This window comes from Daucus carota, chromosome 2 (genome assembly GCF_001625215.2).
Source record: "Daucus carota subsp. sativus chromosome 2, DH1 v3.0, whole genome shotgun sequence".
In the NCBI taxonomy this organism is placed as follows: Eukaryota; Viridiplantae; Streptophyta; class Magnoliopsida; order Apiales; family Apiaceae; genus Daucus; species Daucus carota.
Window position 1 is genome coordinate 58,335,573 of NC_030382.2, and position 26,118 is coordinate 58,361,690.

Sequence of the window (26,118 nt, forward strand, 5' to 3'; positions counted from 1 at the left end):
ATAACTTTCACACCTAAATCAAACCCATAAAAATCATGCCGATCTATAACCTCGGTCATGGAGAATATCAAAACACACCAAAACAAAAACCTAAGAGCATCTCCAACGGCGTTGGCTATAATCGTTGGCTAAATTGGACCTGTAAGACATTATGTAAAATTTGCTGAACCTGTAAGACATTTTGCTTCAATGGTACTGGCTATATTGGTTGGCTATAATTTAAAAATAGTATGTTATTAATATTATAAATTGTTAAAATAGAATATATCAGTTTAATATGGTAATAAATGATGTACAATCTTCCTACATATTTTCTTACAGACCTGTAGAGGTTCGACAAATTTAGCCATCCACAGGAGGTTGGCTAAATTTATAGACAACAGGTGAGTATGGTTGGAGTTGAGTTTTTCGAACTGTTGGCTAAATTTTTATATTTTAGGTATGCCAGCTCATCTTTTAGCCAAGAGATTTAGATGGTTGGAGATGCTCTAACTCTCACAAGAAAGAGAGACTAACAAAACCCAAATAAATTGAGAGCTTCTTAAAAGGAAAACAAGATTTCAAACACGAAACAGAAAAAAGAAATCGGGGCTTTCTACCGGTAAAAACCGATAGAAGCCCCCTCAGAATTTTTTAATGGAGGCTAGGGTTGAGAGGGAGTGAGAGGTGAGAGATGTATCGCAAGTTTCTGATGATCATTATTCCTGATTCAAATTTTAAAACTTGATTTAACCGTACGTATTTTCTGAAACTAATGTGGTATATTTAATCAAATTATTTTATTATATTATTTTTAATATATTTAAATAGCATTTTGATGATGGTTTTACTTATCTCTTGATATTCAAATAATATCTGATTGATTAAGAATTTTCCACTTACGACTCGTTAATAGATATATAAACATCCTTTTAATTCGAGGCCGGACGACACGATTAGACGGATTTGTCACAATCGTTGTTAGAGCAAGTCCAAGAGTGCCTCAAATTGATGTCCTAACTTAAAATTTAGGGCATTTGATAAAAAAAGCTGCTCCAACAATGTCCTAGTGATGCCTTATATCACTAGGACAACTCCTTCAAGCCCTATTTTTGGGGCACTCTCTCTCCTTGCCCTATCTCATATTTTATAATAAATTCTTATCAACACTCTCCTTCTCTCTTTACTTTATATTATGTTTTAATGATAAAAGTGAACTTTTAATAATAAAATATTAAACATATAGAGAAAATAAGGCACATTGTTGGAGTTGAAGTTAGTTGAATATGTCCTAAACTACTAGGACATAATTTTTTATATTATATTTAGGGCTTGAACTAGGACACTGTTGGACTTGCTCTTAAAATCTCTTCGCAATTGTCACGTTCTTTTTGCAAGTGATACAAAAAGTGTGCAATAGTAGTATTTCCTCCGCAGTCCCCAAAACAAGCTGAAAACGACGTTGAACTCTATTAACTCTAATTTATTAATCACGCTTTTAATGAATCACAATCAGACGTTACTAGTATCAAATCCCCATTTCAAGTCTAATCAGTTACGCTCTTTAAGAAAAAGAGTCTAATCAGCTAGCAAAATCTTACTCATAAAGACTTGAGACTTCATACTGAGCTGGTGCCAACAACGTTTCCACTGCACCACAAACACCACTCATAGCCAAAATAAGAAAATCTCCCATTTCTAGAAAACTCCACTACTTCAAGTCTCTAGACAGTCCCAGATGTAACTCACGTCACGTGACTCGTTTCTCAGGATCATGTGACATCCTCATTATTTTTATATTTAAATTTATGTTAAATATATAATGTGCTCCTTTTGTTGAGCTTCGATAAATAAATAATTTTATCAAATCAATAACTTTTTTATACTTTGTAGACTTTGATATAAAAATAATTTTAATCCGTTACTTAATCATACGGATTTTATGTTCTCGATGTATAATAAATAATATCTCAGCTTGATTTATGTATATGTGTTTTTGTTAAAAATGGCATGTAATCAATTCATATATACCAAAAGACAAAATAATTGAAATATAAAATAAAAATACTAAAAAAAGCCAATATCTTGACAGCTAATATAGCAGAGGATCACACACCTACTCCCACAATAAGCAGCAATTATAACTCGACCATCCCAAAATAAATTCAAATACACACAAACTAAAAGAAAAACTAAAACAAGATGGAATGTAAATAGACACGAAAGTGGAATGACCATCTAGGACACCAAAGCCGCCACAATTACACAAACTGACACTGTAACGAACACACCAACTTTTCCCGGTGCAAAATCCCCGGCCGCCGCTTTATCATCCGCCGAATCACTCCCCGGCGCATCCGCCGGCCCCGCATTAGGACTCTCAGTAGGAGGTGCCGGCGGCGACAAAACCGGAGCCGGCGCATCCGCATTCGGACTCGGCGCTGGACTATCATCCGCCGGCGATGGAGCCTCCGCCGGACCGGGCGTCGGCGCCGGGGAAGGCGAAACACTCAACAACTCCTTCGGCACAAGCACATTATCAACCGTATATATAACAAACGGAGTCGAATCAATCACAGTCGCCGCGATCCTCGATTCACCGAGTCCATTTTTCAGACTCACTGAGTCACCCGCCGTGACCACCGACAAATCGTACTTCCCAGCTCCATTTGTGGCCAGCGTACTTATCGGATCCTTCGAGCTCTTCAACGATCCAATCGGACTGTAACTCGGCAATGCGTGGTACTGTAACAAACTAACCAGTTCAGCATTGGTCAATTTGGTCAAATCAGGCAATCCTTTCTTCTTAAACGCCTCATCGTTGGGCGCAAACACTGTTAAGCCTTTTGTGAGAGCTGATTGATAAACTTTTAATACGCCGGTGTTGAGTAATAAACCGGCGAATGTCTTACAGCCGGCTTTTTCGAGTAAACCGGTTATGTTGGCATCAGATGGGGCCGGGGCGGTTAAGATTGATGGGACAATGATGGGCGTGGATATCTCGATGACGGAGAAATTATAAGGGACTTGTTTGATTTCTTTGGTGTATGATGAGTCGAGTTTGGATCCGGATATGCCCGACCCGAACCCGACTTTACCGCCTTTGAGGTCTGTGATGTTGACGAAGCCTATTTTATCTTGTGCATTTCCGGTGGTTTGGTATAAGGTGGTGGAGAGAGTGGAGCCGTCGGGGATGTCGTGGAGTTTTTTGGCGTCGAAGTAGTCGAGGATGACGTGGAGGCTGAGGACGTTTTTGATGACGGAGAGGGGCTTGCCTGCGAGGGGGGCTAAGGCGGCGTTGGTGACGGCGAGGACGGTGATGGTTTGGCGGGTGTTGATTTCGTCGGCGAGTTTGGTTTGGGAGAGGTAGGTGTTGAATTGGGAGTATTCGGGGTGGGACGAGAGGACGTCGGTGATGTTGGTGGCGGAGAGAACGTGGGAGAAAGTAAGGAGAGAGAGGAGAAAGATGAGAGCTGGGAGAGACATTGGGAATGGTGAAGTGAGAGAGATCGAGAGAGATGAGAGTGGGTGTAATATGGAGGTTGATGAGATATAACAGTGGGTTAAGGGAGATTTAACTATGGTTTGTGAAAGTGTATCGGGAATTGTGAGGATTGAGTTTGGAGGTTTTAAGGACAGTAATTAAGGTTGTATTAAGGTAATGATGTAACGGATTATAGATATGGAAAGTTTTTTTTGGTAATCAAGCTGTTTTATACACATTCAATTTTGAATTTACACACAATATCCTACACGTATATTTTGGATTGTGATAATAACCTACAGTACATTTGTACAAGGAAGAAAAACTATTAGACTGATTCTGTCAAGAAAGATAATCCGCTGCATGCATTAAGTAAAATAAAATAATTCTAGAGACTTCGGGAGAGTTAAGTGTTAAAAAAAAATACTTGTAATGCGGTTGGATAATACTTTGGTAAATCGTTAAAAATAATAATTCAGGACTGGCAAATACTTTTTGTCGGCAACAGTGCAGGAAATGAAATGTATATCAGGTGTTGAAATCGGTCTTTATTTGATGTTTTTCTTGGGGAGGGTCTTTAATTGATGCTTGTGTGACCCAAAGACACAGCTTGTAGTTGAAGCATGTTCCGTGCTTTTAATATTCATGTCGAACAGTCGCATATCTAAGCATCATATTCATATCATATAGATAAACAATGGAAGCATTTCCTAGCGTTCTAAAGTTTTTGTTCTCTCCCTTCACTTTCATAGGAAATTAATAAATAATTAAAATCCTTAAAAATTTGGATTTTAGATGAAACAAAATAGAAGCACCTGTAAAAGATTAAAGAATGAAAATAATAAAGGCAATACTATTCCAAATTTCCAACCAGTACATATATTACAATAAATCTCGTGGCGATAAAGAAACAGTAACCAGAAATAATCACGTTTTATTTGAACTATCCACAAATTATTCTTATATTTTAAATTCAGATTAGATGATATTTGCAACGGATGAATTAAGTGTACAATTCTTAACTACCAAATATTCATGGAAACAAATGCATAATATTTTGGTATGATATATTGCTATAAATTTTAGTCCATATCAAAAGTAACCGATTGATGCTGTTAGATTGAGGTTATACTTTCCAAGTCAAATAAGGCCCGAAATTGAATCTGGCCCAAATGAAAAATGTTTGGTGTCTGGGCCAGTCACAAATGAGAGCAAATGTGACGAGTGATCACAAAGTTGAGCCTGTAATATTACTATTACGTATCCAGATTCCAGAACTCCGCAACTCTGACATAGTGACATGCGTTAGTGGAGCCCACGTGGGCACTCCAGTGGTACGTGGACCTACATATGCCAATAACACGTGGTACTATTTCCATGTGACGAGTATGGACTATATAGTCTAGTTGCGACCAAACTTTCTACCCTGTTTTTTTAACCGCGTGGTAGTTCAAAAAAATTGTAGCCATAAATAAATATATAAAATAAATTATTAAAAAATGGTCATCATTCTATTATTAACAAATTTTTTATTCATTTCATTCTGTAATTTGATTTTTATAAATTCTTAAGTATTTATGCGAGAAATTATCTGTGCTTTTAAAAGTCCAATTAAAAAGATGAGAAGTGGTTTCAGTATGTCTGTTATCAGTTATCTTATTGTCTATATCAAAATAAAAATATATGATTTTTTAAAAAATTATCTTAACTTTATATCACATAATAAACAAAAATATGTTATTAATTTTTATTTTAAAAAATTAGATAAATACATATTCTTTCGAAATAAGTCTTTTCTCGCCGAACAGCCCTTTGTCTTTATTACTTTTGAAGCCCTGAGCCCTTGTCAGAACTTCTAACGTTCTAATTACTTTAATCACTCAGCGTCTTTATTATTACTCCCTCCGTCCCACCAGATTTTTTACAGTTTCCTTTTCGGGACGTCCCATCCAATTCTTTACATTTCAAAACTTATCAAAAATAGTCAATGGGTCCCACCACTACCCAACTTTTCCTCCCTATTCACACTACTTTTACTTCCTTTTCACACTACTTTTACTCCACTATATCCCTTTTATACATTAAAAATTAGTAGGTCCCACCACTTAACCTATTTTTCTTTCTTTTTTTCACTACTTTATACATATTTCTTAACCTCCGTGCCCAAACCAAACGTAAAGAATTGGCCGGGACGGAGGGAGTATTACACAGCAAATACTTCTAAATGAATTGGCCAAATCCAGATGGGGTTCCCTGCTGCTGCATGTCTGCCAGTTGTGATATCAACACACTATGAGGTGTGTGTAGGTGTAAATTTTAACCCCTTTTTTTTAATTTATAAAATTTATTTTCACCCAGCCCCAAATGCTTTCACATATATTTCTTCTTTGCCTCTGCAAACCCTGCAGGTCTCTCTGCACCTACTCACAAGATTTTCTTCCTCATGTTTAGTCTTTACTACTGAGACATAAATGGAGCATCATTGTATTGTAAGTACTTATAACTTATACTATTACTATTTTGGTTTTGAAGTAGAGATTTGATTTTTATTGAAGGAGTTGAAAAGGGTGTTAATCTTGTGAAGAAGAATTATAAGGGCAAGGAAGGGGCAGTCAAAGATGAGTCAAAGTTTGGTCTTGGGATTTGTGCAGATGTGAGACCAGTTATTAGTGTAAATCAGTTGCAGGAACTGCATCAACAAGTTGTTATCTTTAACTACATAGCTTCTGGAGTTGATATACCATCTAAGCTTGTTGGTCCTATTTGGAAGAGGGTTGCTAGCTCAGTTCTTGGCTCTGTAGGTAGTGGAATTTCCAGTAGTTTCTCAAGCTGTAAGTGGGTTTCTTGATTTATACTTTTTTGTTTACTTGTATCTGTTTTTTTAGTTCTTGGTTTCTTTCTGATTCCATGAAGATTTATGGATTTATGATTGATAGTTGAGAAATATGTGTGTTTGTGTGTTTTGTTTAATTTACCCTGGCTAAAAAGAAAGAAAAGTAATGTTATAGTTGTTAGTTTTGTGCTTTTTAACCTTGGAATAAGCTTGTTGGTGCTAAGCCTGGTCTAGATACTTGTTGGAGTTGTTAGTAACAAGGCTGTTAAGTCGTTAAAATAAAACAATGTCTCCCTGTCATTGTGTAAGAATCGAGTTGTACCCTCTCACATCTCTAGAAGAGGAACTGGCGGCTACTAGGGTTTTGACCAACCAGATTATTGTGTTTACTCTTCAGAAAAAGGAGTTCAGTGTTGTAATAGTTGAACAAGAATTTACAACTTTTTGTGATTGGGTTACTTTCAAATATTGTTATTAAACTATTTAAGAATATTTAGGGTTGTTGGATTTATAGGATAGGATAAAATTGGTGGTGGAACGGTATTGGGATTAATAAGCAGTCTTACTGAATCTTCAACTTCTTTTGTGAGAGTCCTGAAGAAGCCTAAGGTTGTAAGGTTGAAGAAGTAATTCTTATAGGTAAGTTGATAAAGTTACCGGGTATTATTGGAGTTCAGCCAGTTGAGTGCATCCAGAGTAAGAATTTGTGTCGTGATATCCAAGTAATATGTACGAACCATCCACCTTGAACCACTGTGTACAGTTGAGGAATTGATATAGTTTGGATATCTGTTTTAAGATTAGTATCTATTTTTAACTGAAAAGAACTGGAATATTATCCGAGATGTCCTGGATTTGGTCTTCATTTCAAAATCTAGAAGGTTCAATCATAAAAAATAAATCTAATGTATTTCTGTCATAGATATCCGTCCTCGGGGAATCACTTATAAGAGCCTGATGGATCCTGAACCTGGGAGATGTAGAAGAACTGATGGCAATAAGTGGAGGTGCCGTAAAGATGTGATTCCTAATGCAAAGTACTGTGAGCGACACATGCACAGAGGCCGTTCAAGAAAGCGCGTGGAAACTTCTAACAGTCCTTTACAACTTAATACACCTAAGATCACTTATCCCTGTTCTAGTACACCCACAATTACTTTTTCAAGGAAGGCCAGTCAAAAGATCAAGTCTCATGACCATGATGATGCAATTACCAAAGTTTCCACCCCCGATCCGGAAAAGCAGCAAAAAAAAATCCCATCTTCTAATGAAAGCAAAGGTTTAACTTGTAGCACTACAGCTGTGGCCACTTTTTCTGCTAATGGTAAAAGCAAAACTGCTGGCGAGTTTGTAGAGAAAGATAAATCTTCCAGGTTAGATGCTCTCAACTCCTCTTATCAGACTGTAATAAGATTCAGTAATTGCATAATTATATGGATACCCCTGTAGTTACAAACACAATAGTTTCTCAATTATACTGACAATGTCAATGTAAATATGTAATCAGCCGAGAGAATAGTGACAGCCGTAATGGTGTAAATACTGGTTCCGGTGATAATAAAAATAAGAATGATAAGGGAAACAGCACAAATGGTGACAAGAATGGTGGCCCTGTAACTCCAGAGCTTAGCATCTCTGCAAAGAGTGTAGTTGACAGTGTTACTGGTAAGGCGTAATTATATCCATGTGATTTTGTTAGTATTCCTCCCCTTCCGCTTACTTACTATTTCACTTCCATGTAAAAAAAATTTTGTTTGCCTCATGACAATGCTTTTAGTTGCCAACTTGACACCACTAATATAATGTCTGCTGCATAGCTAATGGCCTGTAGCTAGCCAAAGATGTTGTTTTGGAATAAGCACTTTTAACTTGATGAAAAATGTGATATAAAATTACCATACAATCTTTTTCTTGTCCCACTTGCAGTTAGCAGTTTCCAAGTGTACGAACACCGTGGTGTCACAGCAGACGAGACACAAAGATGCAAAAGAACTGATGGCAAAAGATGGCGGTGTAGTAAAGAAGCTATTCCTCAGCAGAAGTATTGTGATAGCCACATGCATAGAGGGTCGAAAAGATGCAAGTCATCCTCCAAAGCTGAGATTGTTACTGCAGCCTCTGAGGCTCTTGCTTCAATCTCAGCGGTGAAGTGTGCTCAACCAACTGTCGTCAATCTAGACAGTTCTACTAGTGGCAGCAGCAGTGATGCTGCCACCGTCACCGACACAGATGAAAATACCAGTGCCTCCCACATCTTGCCTTTACCTTCTTAAAAGGTCTGTCCCGTGACATCTGTTACTTCTGTTGTTTGATTAGGATAATGTAGAGGTAGTGCGCTTTGGTACCATGTTTAACATAAAATGATAACTTAGTGACTAATGGTATTTTGAGGACTTAAAAAATGCTAGTAGAGTCCAGTGAAGGTATTATATTTTGTTGATCTACTGTGCTTGTATTATATTTGGTCAATCTACTTGAATTCTGCAACTGTTCTTCCTATGTTTTGATCGGAGACTTCTACTCCCTCATCTCATCCGACACTTGTTTGCAAATACAGTACCTGCTAATATTCTAACCAATCCTAATTTAGCTACTAAAAAATATATTAAAAAAAATATAAATGGGTGCAATAAATTACCAGACTCATTAGAGGAGTCAAATGAGTTATCTCAATGTATCACAATACTTTGTGTCATAGTAATTTCATATCTGTTCACTGTCAAAACACGAAGCACCTTAAATTTCTCGAGGCTGAGGATTTTGTCCAGCCACACTCCCATAGCAGTGGAGCTAGCTTTCTGAATGAAAAGAGATCGAATATGTGAAATCACATGTTGATCAAAAGGTTTTCAGCTTGATTCATCCCCATCATCATAGGAACAAATACACAATCTGCGCACTGTACTTGATATGAGACCTTCTGCAATCCAAATCATATAGAGTTCCCTGGTCTCAATTACCTCATCCTCTTTCTAATTGGCAAAACAGAGGAAACAATATTTTAATTAAAGAGGCAAACTATCATAACTTAACCCAAATAAAGGTGTCAACATGTTGTCATCGCTATCTTCTCTTATTCTCTCCCACTTTAGCAGCGGCAAACCTCGGTATATATCGATAATGCTCCTTCCTTTAATTTATAACTTATATTTTGATTATATATTACTAATTGATTATATTCTCTCTTACATATCTAGTTTTATAATATTCATATATTTTGAGAATAAATTTTATAATTTGGACAGCGAACTTGCAAAAAATATTCATTTGTTTGTTAAGTTTTATCCAAAAATATGGGTCCAATATACAAAAAAGCCTATATTATAATTACATATTTCTGGGCAGGACTTTCATGAGATTAGAATTGTCTTGTATACACATAATGAAAATAAATTCAGAAAATTCATTCGCAAATTATAAACTTACAGAGTATATAACTTGTTTATACAAACCAAAACAAACATTATTATCCTTAAACACAGGCAAATAAATAAACTTGACACCTTCAGATGGTAATAATAATATTAGGAATATGACTAACTTTGTCCATATCTTGTCCTCGGGCACCATCTACTTCCTTGATCCTGTCTGTGAAGCTTTTAAGCATCGACGACATCTTGAGGGATTTTAAGGCTTTAAGGTGGCTCAACCCTTCGGGAAGCATCTTTAATTTTTGGCAGCCGGAAACCTCCAAGGAAGAGAGATTAGGCATGGCTCCTTCATCCACCCTCCACGTTTCTAAGTTAATAAGATACATTAACTTTAATCCTTGAAGTTTAGGGAAACCCATACTCGAACACACCATTTCTTTTCCCCAGTACGCTCTATATCCCAAAGAGAGATGGCGTAGGTTGGGAAGCTTCTGCAGTAGTGTCATTGGGTCCTTCTCCATATCACATTCATACATGCATAGTTTGGTGAGACGCTCAGATAAATGAGTGCGAGTGTGGTCATACGCCTCTGGAATTATACATGTCATTTTTACTGTTAAATCATCAATGAACTGACATTGTAACAATAATGCCAAAGAAGATTCTCCTTCGCCTTCAATATGGAGAGTTGTGTGCCGCATTTGCTTGGACCGGGTGAAATCAACAGTTTCCATCGTGAACTTGTCATTTACAATGAATTTTCCATCAAACACTTTGAGTGATGCTAATGCAGGGAGATCAGATGCATCACAGTAGTCTGAGTTGTAATTCCTTATAAATTCCAACTCATTCAACCCTTTTAGTTTCAACTTTTTTAATTTTGTTTCTGGTGAAAGTTTATAAGCTGGAAGGTACAAGTGCTTTAACTTGGTCAGTCTCCAAAGCACATCGGGAATTCTAGCTTCGTCCGCGTCCAGCCTCAGATCAAGGGTTTCCAGATTTCTAAGGTTACCTATCGTCGATGGCAACTCTTTCAAAGAACAATGACGTAAACTCAGATACTTTAGGTAGACTAGCTTAGATATGCTTCTGATTTGCTTCTGATTTGCTTCTTTAAACTCGTAACCATTCACTACCAATACTCTAAGCAGCTTGAATTTCTTCAGACAAAGGATGTCTTCTGGCCACACTCCTGGAATTCCATATATGTAACCTTTCCATATCAAGAGAGATCGGATATGTGAAATCACATGTTGATCGTAAGGTTTTATCATTGATGTATTCACATTATAGTAAGAACGAATGTACAATCTGCGCACAATGCTTGGTCGGAATACATTCTTGTCACCGGGGGGACGAATACACAACGCGGGTTCAATACTTGCTTGGCTCTCATCCTCAGTTTTTTTCGGAAAATGAATAGCATTAATGACCTTTTCCTCCTCTACTTTAGACAAGCACAAGTCTCGAATAAGATCATGAATACGGCAAGTTTTATACTTTGACCAGTACTCTCCTTCGAATTCCCTTGTTTCAACTTGAACAAGACTTCTGTGTGCTAATTCATCCAGATAGCGTTCCGCTACATCCAACATCATGTCGCCTTTTGCTTTATCGTCTACTGAGATTAGACCTTCTGCCATCCAGTACATGTACAAATCTTCGGTGCTTATTACTTCATCCTCCTCATAATTGGCGAAACAAAGAAAACAATACCTCAAAACAGGAGGTAAGCTATCATAACTCAATCCCAAAACCTGTCTCACATTGTAGTATTCATCATCATTAGCTACTCTTTCACCTTTAGCCAAGTAGAAAGAAATATCTTTGTTTATTTTCTCCCACTCTCTTAACGATTTGCCTTTAAGAATTCCTCCTAGTGACGAAATTGCCAGTGGTAAAAGTTTGCATCTTTTAACCATGTTCATTCCTATGCTTTTCAAGGCATCCATTTCTTCTGCAAACACATTTTAGTGATATATAATATAATTATACAACCGTTGTCACAAAAACCAGTTCTTTTCACGAAATGACTGATTGACTTCTTCTAAAAGGCACTATAAATTGGCAATATGTTATTAATAAAACAAAAAAAGATTAGTGTTTAGTTATAAATGGTAGATTTTTCGACCAGGAAAATCAAGTTTTTAGTTAGGTCAGAATAACATTTTAACATTTTGACATCCCCTGTTGAAATATCTGCACGAGACTGATCAGGAGAAGTAGTACTGTATATGTGTGACAAAAAATCATACTCGATTATTTCAACATAATATCATATATGCGTGTTATGTATATGTTGTCATATTATACGTTTCGAACTCTAAAGTTATACGCACTATGCCTTCCAAGGCATCCGATAAAATTGGAACTCTGACATTATACACCCGTGCAAAAATATCATCAATATATTAGTAGTATATAAAATGATTATATAAGTTATCGCAAATCTAACCTGGAAGGTTATGTATTCCTGCTTTCTTCGAAAGAAGTTCCCAACCCTCATCTGCTGTCAATCCGATCACTTTATGCATCTGACCTGTATTAGCCACATTCTGATAACGAGTTGTGAGTAGAATTTTGCTACCGCTAGAAGTCTCCCCAATCGGAAATGCGGGCTTTAGGATTTTCCAGGAATCAACTGTCCAGATATCATCAATAACTACCAGACAATTTGTTTCTTTTTGAAGTTTGTAGAGTTCTCCCACCAGTTCTTCAACAGTCATCTTCTCTGAAACTTCTTTGTTACCAAGTTCTTTTAAAACTCTCCTGAAAACTTTTTGTCTATCAAATTGTTGAGTGATACAAACCCAAGCAAAAGCTTTGAAATGAGCTCTAATTGTTGCATGATTGTAAAGTCTTTTAGCAAGAGTAGTTTTTCCTTGACCTCCCATTCCGCAAATTGAAATAACTTCACAATCATTATCAGCTTCCATCAATTGAGGGATCAATTTGTCTATATCCTCTTTCATCCCAGTAAAGTCTTTATCGACATCATGAGAATAGAAAATCCTACGGCTCCTGAGATTGACAAGTGAATTCGAGGTTGTCCCTTCTTCTAAACCTTTTGTAATACCATATCTTTGTAGACATGCAGTAAGTTCAACGAGCTTATCCTTTATATCATTGATCTCAGTAGCAATATCATGACGACTCTTCAATTCACACAAAAAGCAAGCAACTTTTTTTAACATCTGCATCAAGCACGATCTTGGCTGCTTGTTTGCGACATCCATTGCGAAAGTCTCAATAACATCTTCTATTTTAAAAGCAAGCTCTTTTATTTCTGCCACCCATTTTCGTACTCTTTTGTCTCGATTTTGTATAATATCAGCTTCTTCTAGAAAACATTGCATTCTTTCCAGCTCGCGCTCGACTTTTTTAATTTCGTCACTCACTCCACGTAGCAATGTGGCTTCAGAAATTAACAGCTCTCCAAGCCTTTCTGCAACAATAGAAACCACTGCATCGGCCATTTCTACAATAGTAGGACAATATCAATACTGTTGGTTTAGATGTTGATAAATGTCAAGAAAAGCAAAGTTGTAATAGGAAGTGAATCTAATACTGTTGGTTTAGATAAGAAGTGGCAAAATATATGATTGGTTTGGTTTCGGTTCTCGTAAAATGGATTTAATTTGGATAAATGAACCAAAATCATTTCCAAACCATATATTAAGAAATGTGGTTATGGTTTTAGTTTGAATTATGGATAAACTAGTTTAATAAGAAAAAACAAGTATCATATGATGAACAAAAATTAATACACTCAAGTGACAATATAATGAATAGTAAATATAAGAATAGCATGTGTGAGTTTGTGAGTTGATGCAGTGGTTCAAGGACTTCTCCAAGAAAGGTCATGAGTTCAAATCTATGGGGTGTGCGTGTGTTGTAACTAGCAAAAAGAAAGAAAAAAAAAGCATAAATATAGTTAGATCCATATTTTGTGAAAAATGTGAGAATAGAAACCAAACTAAATCCATTTTCTTAAATATGATTTCATTTTCTTAAACTTTAGATGTGATAAATGTCAAGAAAAGCAAAGCTTGTGAAGCTTTAGAATTCAACGCTCTTAAAATTTGAAAAGCAAAGCTTGTGAGATTTGAATAGAATTCAACGCTGTTAAAAAGAGCCTGGTAGTTTACCAGTTAGCACAACAGAAGCTCTAGCACATATAGAACATCTTATATTTCAGCGGTGATAGAAAACTTACATGACTGTTCAGTGCAAGCCGTTTCCTCTCTGCACGGTTAACTGCCTTCTGGTTTCCACAACGCGTATATAATCAGGGATGTGAAGTAGTTTTGTAAGAAATTCTTAATTGCACAGATATATTTCTCAGAGCATGTGCAGTGTATGGGTTCACTTACCCTTCCCTAGCTGACGATTTCTAACCACCTCACCCCGAAGTCTATTTATAAAAAGGTAACCTTAACTCATCAAATATTAAAAGTCCACTCCCTTATTTTAGAGGAACTTTATATTATTGTTGTTGTTGTCATTATTTTTGTTATTATTATTATATTTAAATAGATGATTTTATAAAAATGATTGACCGTCCATTAATATTAAATGTCTGATTCACTGACCAATTCATTTTAACAGTCCTGAGAGCCAATTACATCGGCGCTAAGAACATGAGAGTACTCCCTCCGTCTCATTTTAACTGCTTTTGACTTTTTTACACGTTTTTTAAGATGTTAAAAAAATTACATCTAAACATGATTATTTTCTATAAAATTTATATCAAATAAAAGTTTAGAGTCTAAACTTTTATTTGATATAAGAATTGAAATTTTTTATTGAGTGTAGATATTGTTTTTTTACACCTCAATATACGTGTTAAAAAGTCAAACATCAGTTAAAATGAGACAGAGGGAGTATTATTTTTCTGTTTGATTACGGAGGAGTTGATAGCAAATAAAGGTTATTTTACATGCCCACAAATCAAAACGATCCAGCCAAAAAAATCTGGAAACACCTGTCCAGAGATACCTTTTGAAACCTGTGTATCTGGTGTGGTTGATTTACTGAAATCATGTGACATTTTGTCAACGCCTGCCAGAGTTTTGCTAATTAGATTTATTTATTCATTAATTAACACACTCAATTATTTAAGAAGTCGACTTTTATCTTTCTTAACCTGTTTTTATAAAAATTCAGAATCACTTATAAAATTAAAGCTGAAAATGTTAACTATTTTCAAAAAATTTATAATTTTTCAAACAGTTTAATCACTTATTAATCTTAATTTACTCCTCATTAATGCATTTTTTTATTCTAAGTAATAAACATTTTTTTTAAATTTATACGAACAACCCTATATTATTATGAGGAGCACGTAAACGTCGAAAGGCATAGCAAAAGCATCTTTCGAGGAGACTTTTCATCAGCGCCGGTAGTTGAGAGTTGTTAGCGCAATTCAAACAGTGATTTAAATATTTAAATTTGAACGATTTGATCTATATCCAACCTAGATTTCGATTTAAACTAAACCGATAAATAGTGTCGGTCTAAATTTAGTTCGCACTATTCTTTCTAATGACAAAATATAAACTTTTTGTTTTTTATGTATTTAATTAATAAATTGATTATATGTTGATATAATTTTTAAACAATTATCAATTATGTTTAATATTTTTTATTTACTTATATCACACACACATAGGGTACTACTCCAATACAAACTACTAAATACAAACCAATGTCATGGTAAGGGTTTTGGGACCGGAGATCGACCCCGAGATGGGCCTAGACGGGGTCTAAGTGGGGCCTAGCCTAGTGAGACCATGAGTCAAGTTTTGACTCTTTAGACTGTCTGGAGCCTGTCCAGGGTTTGTGTGGAGCTTTGTGTGGACCCCGAGATGACATATAGGGGTTGGTGATGACATATAGGGGTGAGTGATGTCATTTATGTATAGTTTCTCTTGGTTTGTATTTTAATTTTTATTTTAGTGGTTTGTATTTGAACAATTGCATATATATATAGGGGCTTACTCCACTAGAAATTAGAAATTAGTCCCTGGCGAGTTTTTCATCGCTGTTCTTAACTACAAAAAAATACTCATTTGTATATGAGAAATCACTAAATTATACATGCAAAATCTGACAAATATAGATATATAAATACCCATATATACAAAGTATATCATCATCGTCTTCAATCATAATACGTTGATAAAATTCCTGGATCATTATCAACCCTTCCACTACTGCCGCCTTTACTTACAATCATGATTTGCTTATCACTGTTTGTCATCATAGCTTGCCACTACTAATAACTATTTACCATCACCACACACCTCATCCCGTCATTTGCTACCATCATAGACCTTCTACAACTATAATTAATCATCAATAATCGACCACCACGACTATCAATCATAAGCTCTGTTCTAAAAGTCGGTAATTAATCACGATTAATCACCGATTAATCCATGTTCCGTAGCTCGCCGAACTGATTAAATCTCCGATTAATCACCGATCAATCTGAATAATCCCCGATTAATTCAATTAATCTCCGATTAATCCTTGTTCAGTGACTTCACCGATTAAGTACGATTCGGAACATTACGAATTTTAAGAAAAAATTAGTTGAATATCCGGTTTTCTTGTCTATATCTAATAAATATACTAAATTAAATTGAGTTATGTGTATATGTGTGGTAGTCAAACATGAAAATTTGTATTCAAAGAGTATTACCAGGGCCGGCTCTACATACAGGCCATTTAGGCGATCGCCTAAGCCCTCCAGATTTTTGAGGCCCCAAAAAATATATAATACTAATAGATATATCTATATGTGCAAAAATTGAAAGTTGAAAATTAATGTATAGATCCGGTAAAGGACTGTGATATAAATAATAATTTATACTTTTGTTTTTATAAGAAATAAATAAATATAATTAGTTGTATTTATTATTTTTCACTCGAATAATAATTTTTCTACTTATATCTATAACATAATAAATGTCAATTAATGATTATTTTCTCGAAAATTTAATCTAAATACAAGTTGTAGTTGTCAAAAAAGAGGCCACAATTATCATAAAATGAGATATTGAACGTTATTTATATGTATATATCAATTCATTTTTATTTGAATTCTTTTGATTTCTAACTTTTTTTTATAATTTTTTACTTTCTAACTTTTGGTTTTAATAGTACACTATTGTACATTAAATTTTCCAAATATTATTAAATTATTTAGAAATAAAGAATATATTAAAATCATGTAAATTATTAATATTAAATTTAGAATATCTATTATTGAAAGATATTTTATTTACCTAAAAATAATAAGTATCTTCGTATTAAACCATTCATATACTTTATATTTTTATAATAAAAATACCAATGTATTCGTTGCTCATAAAAAAAATATTTTGAGATGACTTCGGTCCCAAAAAAAATATCATGAAGAAAAGACCTAATGTTCTATCATATATATATTAAATAATGATTTGTTTTTAATTATATATATACTTGTATTTATTTGGTAATGTTATTTTGTAATATTTAAATGATATATCAATATTTTCATCAATATAATCAAGGCCTCATTTTTATTTTTGCCTAAGGCCGCGGAATGTCTTGAGCCGGCCCTAAGTATTACTTGAGAAAACATTCAAAAAATGCTTTGGAAAAAAATGCTTCAGAAAGAGAAATGCGACAAGTATTTTAATTTTTTTTTCCAAAGGGTACATTGAAAATGAGATGTAGGGAGTAATAAGTTCTAATGTATCGTCCTCCGGGAATAATTACCATAGCTTGATGGATCTTGAACCAGTAAGATGTAAAAGAACTGATCGCAATAAGTTGAGGTGTCGTAAAGATGTGGTTCCTGATGCAAAAGTACTGCGAGTCTGCGAGCTGCACATACACAGAGGCCGTTGAAAAATGGTAGTATAAATACAGAAACGGTTTTTCTAGTGTGTGTCCATGGGCATATGCTAAGCGCGGAGTTTTATAAATTTGGGAGGTTTTGATTGGTGTGGTTGTTGGATTTGCAGGGGCTTAACATGTGCCCATGAGCGCACACCAGAAAAACCCATACAGAAATTATTTTGCTGCCTTTTGTGATCGTGGTGGGGACTTTGGATTTCGCATCATCATGATCATGAGCCTTGATCTTTTGACCGGCCTTTCTTGAAAAAGTAATTGTGGGTGTATAACAAGAGGATAAGTGATCGGAGGTTCCTGATGCAGGGTGGCTTTTTTCATTGTTGAGTCTTTGATCATCATTAAGTACTTTTGAATTCTCAACACTAGAACTCCCCCTTGCATCATCATACCTTCGTACCTTTGATCACAACCATCGTGAAAAAGAGCATTCATCATCTCACTATTCTCTTCATGACATCTTTGATTATCATAACTGAATTCATAAGTACTAGTGTCTCCTCCTCCACTATAACTCCAGATCCTGAATAGCAGCCATTTTCTTGTTGGCTTTAGTGCTGCCACGGAAGATACCTAATCTGCCATGCATCTTTGTTAAACGAGCAAAAACATAAACACATTTTTCATTACCACTGAGTCGACGAGTCATCCGCTGGGTTATCCACTGAGTCGACGAGTCATCGAAAATCTTCCATGAAGTGGCGTTGGGACCCTAAATCTCCTTCTCCTGGATCTCATCCCAAGAAAGTGTACCCTGAATCTTGGGTTTCAGAGAGTCCTCTAACTGTTAGTTGGATCAAATTTGAAACCTGGGGGAAGCTTCTTAGAGTCCATGGTTTATGATGTTTTAACAGAAAAATGTAAGAAGGAAAGTAGTGCGGCCCGGCACAGCGCAAGTCGCTTTCAAACCCGAAAAGCCCGGAAAAGCCAGCTCACTACTTGCGGTTTAAGTGTATCTACATACTACCTCTGCATATGACGCTTTGACTTTGGTACGTGCTTGGATCGGATAGTTAATAATATTATATTTTAAATTTTTTTTTTCTGAATAAAATTTTTGATTATATATTATTATACAAAAAAAAAATTTAAAAAAAAGCATTTAAAAATATGTGCCAAAAGTTCATATAAAAACAGGATGTATAAAAGAACAAGCAGTAAATTCTAATCACTTATTGTCACAATAGATGGTAAATTATTGTCTCTTCAATTTTTTATTTTAGATACCATTTTAATTCACATAATTAGACACTTTAATGTTTACGGTTTATTATTAAATTATTTATTATGTGACAAAATTTAAGAAAAATTTACATGAGTCTACCTAATATATAATTTTAAAATTTTATGTAAATTCTAATCTTAAACAAAAAATCTCATTCTTGTTGCAAATACTTGTAAACTTTGGGAACAAACATTTATCAAAGTGAAATACTTTAAAATTTATATAAAATGATATGATCATATTATTTAAAATTTAAAATAAAATATATGTTTTCGAATACAATTTAGAGATAATTCAATTTTATATTGATTTTATTGTTAGAAAATTGAAATTTTAAAAAAAAAATCAATTTTATTACTTATCCTAAATTCTGTAAAAAAGAAATTTTACGTGCCACAATGACGATGATGATTAGGCAAAAAAAATTTGACAAACTTAGAATATTGTAACATATTTCTGATTCGATTGCTTTGGTGACATTCAGAATCATAACATAAAAGTAATTGCTCTGAGGATGGTGTGACATGTTTGGAATAAATTTTATTCCATATCATAATTAAAGTTTTATATTATGAATATCTTTGATTCGAACATTTTAAATTGAAGCTATATAGTAAAAATTTAGTCTTTAAACTAATATAATTATACTGAGCCAAAAAGATATTAAAATCTCCATGAATTAGTTATTTCACCGTGAAACTTGCATTTATTCAATTATTATTATATACTCACAATTAACAAACTAGTTGGAAACAAAGACACTTAATAAATATAATCTCCAATAAATAAAAAAAATAGTCAGTAATGAAACAACAATAATTTATTAATTACCTCTATAAATTCATTATAGTGCATATCCTTTTCTTTTAATTTAACGCTTCCATAGATGAAATTGGTCAATCATTTATGCAAATTAAAAAGTATCTTTTATAATTTAAAAACTGAAGATATTATTTTAAAACAAATTAGATTATTTTTGATAATATAAACTTATAACTATTTTTGAGAAAATAAATTTATAATTACTTAATTTTATTTTATATATTCCCTCCGTCCCTATTTATTCTAGTCCACTTTGGAAGTAAAAATTTGTCCCTATTTATCTGTCCATTTATACTTTCAAAACTAATTTAATGATAGTTTTTCAAATATATCTCCATAATTTCAATTTTCAAGGCTTGACTTATTTAAAACTTGGTTGAATTCATGTTTTCAAGACATAAAGTAGGGATATTCCATCATTTTCAAGATATTAATTAGAGGTATTTAATGAAAAAGTTTATACAATCAATTACTCCCTCTGTTTTTTAATATATGACGTTTGACTTTTTGACACACACTTTTAAGTGCTTTGACCGGATAGTTAAAAATATTATTTTTGAATTTTTCTTTTTCTGAATAAAAATATACAATCAAAATTTTAATTCACAAAAAAAATCAATCAAAAATAATAATTTCTACTATCCGGTCAACCCACCTAAAGTTACGTGCCCAAGTCAAAAGTGTCATATAAAAAAAAACAGAGAGAGTATTTTTTAGTATGCGTTTTTTTCCAAAATGGACAGATAAAAAGGGACGTACAAAATTCAAGAAAAATTAAATTAATTTAACAAGACAGTTTAGATTTAGAAGGGCACCAAAAATCTCAGAACTTTAAACAATCGAATCTAATCTCAGATGCTTCGTAACTCTGAGCAAAATTCTTAAAAAAGAGAACCACTTGAACTCGGAGAAGTCATCCTTACATCCTAGTTATAAATTACCAATACACACACTGAAACACACACACACAAAACACATACATCTACTCGCTTTTCTGTCCCACCAAACACCTCTCTCAATCATGTCCGGCGGTGGAAACGACGTCGCCCCGGGCGAGTTTCTACTCCAACTCCTCCGCAATCCACCTCAGCAGCCACGTCACCATCCACCCTCGCCACAACCACTACAGCAGAACCCCCAAATCATAACCTACGATCCGGCCATCGCCGTTGTGAGGGCCGCCCCCGGCGGCGCCCCGACAATTTCGCCGACAATTTCGAGGGGGTTCCAGAACAACATTCTCAATCAGAATCTTCATGTGAATTATGGTAATAGCGGGGGTTTTCGTCCTCACTTTGCTCCACACAACTTTTTTATGCAAAACCCTAACCCTAATTTGATGGTGCCTTCTTCTTCACCTCCAAGACCTAGTTTTGATCAAATTCAGGCTCACAGTCAGCAGTTGGGAGTTGATAATGTGGTAAAGTTGGGGTCTTCATCGAATTCGAGTTCGAGACAGGTGCATAGTGTACAGAGTGATATGATGTTTGGGTCTTTCGATGTTAGGGGTAATGCTGGTGGTGGGTTGTCTAGTTTGAATGGGAATTTGGGAAATAGGCTTCCGAATGCTTTTGATACTGAGTTTCATAAGGCTCTTGAGAGGAATCAATATAATGGTGGTGGTGGTAGATGGGGGCCTACGCCTGTTAGGCGACCGCCACCACCCGGGTTTAACAATGATAGGAGTGGTAAGAACAAGGGTGGTGGAATTGAGCAGAATGTAAGTAAGGGGAAGAGTAAAACTGGGGAGGGGAATTATGAAAATGTGAAATCGAGTCAGAGGGTGTCAGGTGAAAGGAGGCTTAGTGGGCAGTTAGATAACCCTGGTTTGGCAGCTGGGAGTAAGGTTCATTCTGCTAAGGCATCTGATATTGAAGAGTCGCAAATGGCATTGCACAGTGAGCTTAGGGCTGATCAAGTGAAGGGGGAGGAGGAGGAGGATGCCAAGGATGAATCGGTGGAATTGGAAGGTATAGTGGATGATTTAGTGCTTGAAGATGAGTCTGCTGACAAGGAGGATAAGAAAAAACAAAAAGTTAATCGGGATAAGGTACAACGGCTTTGCTTGTATGATATGGTCGTTGCTTGTAGTGATTGCGCACCTGCTTATCATTTGTGTTTCTCCTTTTTTAGTTATAAATATTATTACGTGATGATTATTCTTCATTTCACCTTGTAAGCCAAATGAGGAAAAAAAGCAATGCTCACTAGTTCGTGCTAATTACTGATTCGCGCTCTTGCTAATTGAAACTCTACTATTAAAGTTTCCGTACAAATTGTTGAACCTATTACTGGGTGTCCATTTGAGTCTCACTGAATATAGTTTGGTGCTTCACTTTTCATGCTCTTCCTGACTCTTACAAATGGTGCATGTTGTAATCTCATGGTTACAGGAAAGGCATTTTTAGGGGTTTTTCATTAAACTAATGTCCCAAGTGAACATGCAAATGTGCCAAATCATCCTATTTCTGTTAGCTATAAGATGTCTTTTAGTCCACTAACAACAAATTGGCTGCGTGCGCCAGTACATACCACACAGATGTTTAATATTGGTTTTATCTTGGTATTGTCTCTGGATCTCTATCACAATAGTTCATAGGTTATCTTTTGTCTAATTTTGTGCCTATTGAATACAAAGTAATTGAAAAATGAATTCATCGAAGGATGTTAATTTGTAATTGTATACCAACTTGTAAAGTATGTGTGGTGACCGTGTGATGTCTGACTATTTTTAAAACACTAATGATTATAAAGAAGGAAGACCTGAAGGCAACCCTTCATGTAGGCTGTGAAATTAGTATTGCTTAAAAATTGTTATTTTTTAAGTACCAGGAGTTAGAATAGCTTCACACTAGGTTTTTCTCGGGTACAACCATTTTACATCAAACAAGGACTTGTTTCTCTCTATAAAATTACTGTATATGTTATTGTCAGGACTACAGATCTGATAAAAGAGGACAATGGATACTCAATCAACGGATGAGGATTTCGAGAAGACGTATTGAATGCCGCCGTGATATTCACAGGATGAATATTCCATTCCTTGACATTTATGAGTCACTAAAGCCATCCGAGGAAGAAAAGGCGAAGCAAAAGCAGCTAATGGCATTACTGGAAAAACATGTGAACAAAGAGTGGCCTGAGGCTCGGTTGTATCTCTATGGATCGTGTGCTAATTCATTTGGGTTCAAAAAAAGTGACATTGATGTATGCCTTGCAATTGATGATCTAAATGTGAACAAATCTGAAGTCTTGCTAAAGCTGGCAGACATACTGCAGGCAGATAATCTCCAGAATGTTCAGGTGAAATACTTCACTATTACATTGTGTATCTGTGGTGTATATCCCCATTGAAAACACTATTGGTCTGTTGTGGTTTTCTTGTTCCATTCAATTTTCATATCTTGTTTTTTATTGTGGTGAAGGCAGAGGTTTTGGACTTAAATGATTTTCCGTATCTTTGTCAGATCCTACTATAAACAGAGAGGATAGGCCATTTTAATTATTTTACTATTTTAGAATGAGTGCGCTTTTGTTTTATAGCCCAAAAAAGATATAAAAGGCGCGCTTTTGTGTAAATGGCTGTTTTTATAGACTTGTAGTTATATATACACCCTAAAAAACCTAGCCACCTCAATCATCCTCCACAAATTCTTAACAAAGCACCAGTAAGACACTTTCCAACGGCCACAAATCTTCAATGCACACAATAAAGAGTGGTCAATGGACACAAAACCGGATCATCTTAAAAGCAACTAATTGATGAGATGAGGATGTTCAGTACGAGAATGAGGAGATTGAATTTTGGCAGAATAAGTGTCTTGATCCCGATTCTGATGATGATTTTGATTATTTTGGAAGCCAAGAAGATGTTGCACAAATATAAGTTTTATCCGCTGCTTAATATATCTTTGTGTTATGAAACATGGGCCTAGTTTTTTATTTATAGATAGATAGTAATTAGCATGTCCAGTTATCTTAATATATTGTGCTTCGTTTTCAAAAGCCCGCCCTTCGCTTTTAAGCTACAAGAGACCCCTTGCGCTTCGCTCCATTTTTGCCTTTAATAACACTGCCAGGAACCACAGTTGAATTCAGCTTGTGAGCAGCCTCAATTCTTTGATTATCAAAGTTGGAATTTGTATTACCTTTTCATTTCTGTTAAATGTCATTCAGAAACTTAACTTTTTTCATAAAATGAATTGTTGACTTGTATATGTATTTGTTAGTTTTTAAAATATTTGGTATGCTAATCTATACCAAATCTACAGGCATTGACACGTGCAAGGGTGCCTATAGTGAAGCTTATGGACCCTGTGACTGGTATTTCTTGTGATATATGTGTGAACAACTTATTGGCTGTTATAAATACAAAGCTCCTCCGAGATTATGCACTAATAGACGAAAGACTGCGACAATTGGCTTTCATAATAAAACATTGGGCAAAATCGAGAGGAGTCAATGAGACTTACCAGGGGACATTGTCTAGCTATGCGTAAGTTGCCTTATGTTACAGATAGTTGTAGTTAAGTTCTTTGCTCATCTCAATAGCTGTTTTCTAATAATTATATCATTGTGCAGATATGTCTTAATGTGCATAAATTTCTTACAACAACGCAATCCTGCTATACTTCCATGCTTGCAGGTGTGTGTTTTTATTTTTTCTTTTATGTTTATTAGAATGCATTTCACCTTAGTGGGTTGCTGGTACAACTAGTTATATTTATGTTTATAAGAATGCATTTCACCTTAGTGGGTTACTGGTACGACTAGTTATATTTGTGTAGCATTTATCTGGATACTAGTTTTTTTAACCCGGTAAGCAGTTACTTATTTCTATGAGTCATACATGATATGTAATTTGCTTGTCACTTGTCAGTTTTCTATCTTCATCAGCCTCAATATTAGCTATTCTATAGCCACCTTTGTTATGTTTTGGATTATTACTCCGAACATTTACCTGTATCATAGCTTATTAGTTGCATGGATCAAAGCTCTGTGTTAAGACCTTTGGCTTACTATTATTAGTTATTGTTTCAGGATTCCAAGAGTATTGAATCCTACTACAGTTGATATGCTCTGGTTTATGTCTTTGTTGATGTGATTAATTATAATTATTTATGATTTTTGTCCATCATACCTGTTCCCCAACTGCTAACCAACAGGAAAAAACACCATTACAATTAATACGCTTGCAGTAGATAATAGATATTTATAGAACTCCTAAGTGGACTGGAATTTTAGCTCATGCCATCCTATTACATTTCTACTTTATTTATAGCTCCATGTTTTTGGTTGTTTGGCAGAGAATGGAGAGAACTTATGCAGTAAATGTGGATAACGCAGAGTGTGCTTACTTTGATCAAGTAGAGAAACTCGTTGGTTTTGGATCCCAAAATAGAGAAACCATTGCTCAGCTGGTTTGGGAGTTTTTCAGCTATTGGGCATTTTACCATGATTATACCAATGAAGTTATATCTGTGCGTGAAGGGATCACATTAAGGTAAAGATTATGTCTACATGCATTTTGTAGTGTACAATTGTTCTAAAGTACATGTCAGTCCATATCAATGTGTTTCCATCTGTTGGTAGGCTTTTGGTTCAAATTTTCTGCATAGTGCTATACTAATATACTGTCTTCTTTTTTAACTTTTCACTACCAAAGTCATATTACATCAATTATGTGAATACATGCATCCCAGAATATCATGTTCTCATGTATGATGGCAGCTTTTAAGTTTATGCCATAGATATTGGCTTAATATACTTTCTATTAAACCCATTCGCGGCCATCTGCTGATTAATCTCGTCTATGTTTTCAATAGCAAACATGAAAAAGACTGGACTAGAAGGGTTGGTAATGATCGCCATCTGATATGCATAGAGGACCCTTTTGAGATTACTCATGATCTGGGCCGTGTTGTGGATAAATATAGCATCCGTGTCTTGAGAGAGGAATTCGAACGTGCTGCTGAGATTATGCAGTATCATAGTGAACCTTGGGTAACCCTATTCGAGCCTTATATCCCAAGCTAATTTCTCACCCAGTGTTGATCAAGGAGTTTGTAATTACGGAGACTGTAGTGTGGCTTGTAAATTTCTTATGGTAGTAATTTGCTATTATCCATCTCAGGTCCGTATATGTTTTCAAGCCCCCTTCTACAGTTAATAGTTTGTAAAGAACTCTTTACTAAGGAGCTCTCATAGCTATTTCCAAGTATATGAATTTTGTAGTTCTAGTTTTGCATCTGCAGTTTTTATTTTACTGGTGTTGAGAGAAGGTGACAGACTCTTCAAACGACATGATGACAAGTGACCGTGTTCGTTACTTGTATTAGTTTGTTTCCGTTTGAGTATATTGTATTCAAGTATTGAAGGGCGAAATTTGAAGTATCATACTAATGATTGTTGAGCAAATTTTGCATACATGAAGAGTTAGGGTGAAATGATGAGAACAGATAGTTGAGATAATGAATTGCGTGTTCTTCAAAAAAATGTT

The 26,118-nt window shown here is 35.1% G+C and overlaps 4 protein-coding genes across 6 annotated transcripts; 2 read left to right on the forward strand and 2 right to left on the reverse strand.

The window, feature by feature from the left end:
- Window positions 1–2,025: 2,025 nt before the first annotated feature.
- On the reverse strand, window positions 2,026–3,658 carry LOC108205960 (fasciclin-like arabinogalactan protein 8). Its single transcript, XM_017376095.2, has one exon. It carries the CDS (start codon window positions 3,463–3,465, stop codon window positions 2,218–2,220), a length of 1,248 nt encoding a protein of 415 aa, XP_017231584.1. The 5' UTR covers window positions 3,466–3,658; the 3' UTR covers window positions 2,026–2,217.
- Window positions 3,659–5,658: 2,000 nt separating this feature from the next.
- On the forward strand, window positions 5,659–8,795 carry LOC108206437 (growth-regulating factor 9). Of its 2 annotated transcripts, XM_064088462.1 has the most exons (6): window positions 5,674–5,760; window positions 5,872–5,952; window positions 6,051–6,294; window positions 7,219–7,669; window positions 7,804–7,961; window positions 8,223–8,795. In XM_064088462.1, the coding sequence occupies exons 2-6, from the start codon at window positions 5,935–5,937 to the stop codon at window positions 8,567–8,569; spliced, it is 1,218 nt and encodes a 405-aa protein (XP_063944532.1). In that variant the 5' UTR covers window positions 5,674–5,760; window positions 5,872–5,934; the 3' UTR covers window positions 8,570–8,795. The 2 variants fall into 2 exon arrangements, with proteins under 2 accessions (XP_017232230.1, XP_063944532.1); XM_017376741.2 differs by lacking the exon at window positions 5,872–5,952 and having other exon boundaries at window positions 5,659–5,770; window positions 6,019–6,294.
- An 884-nt stretch (window positions 8,796–9,679) lies between these two features.
- Window positions 9,680–14,082, reverse strand: LOC108206989 (putative disease resistance protein At1g50180). Of its 2 annotated transcripts, none has more exons than XM_017377447.2 (3): window positions 13,884–14,082; window positions 12,123–13,112; window positions 9,680–11,624 (listed from the first exon to the last, which is right to left on the reverse strand). In XM_017377447.2, exons 2-3 carry the CDS (start codon window positions 13,021–13,023, stop codon window positions 9,802–9,804), a joined length of 2,724 nt encoding a protein of 907 aa, XP_017232936.1. In that variant the 5' UTR covers window positions 13,024–13,112; window positions 13,884–14,082; the 3' UTR covers window positions 9,680–9,801. The 2 variants fall into 2 exon arrangements, with proteins under 2 accessions (XP_017232936.1, XP_017232935.1); XM_017377446.2 differs by having other exon boundaries at window positions 12,123–13,145.
- Window positions 14,083–20,466: 6,384 nt separating this feature from the next.
- Window positions 20,467–25,858, forward strand: LOC108209642 (UTP:RNA uridylyltransferase 1). The gene is made up of 6 exons (XM_017380652.2): window positions 20,467–21,669; window positions 22,554–22,922; window positions 23,891–24,114; window positions 24,201–24,264; window positions 24,926–25,122; window positions 25,445–25,858. Exons 1-6 carry the CDS (start codon window positions 20,641–20,643, stop codon window positions 25,653–25,655), a joined length of 2,094 nt encoding a protein of 697 aa, XP_017236141.2. The 5' UTR covers window positions 20,467–20,640; the 3' UTR covers window positions 25,656–25,858.
- The last annotated feature ends 260 nt before the right edge of the window (window positions 25,859–26,118 follow it).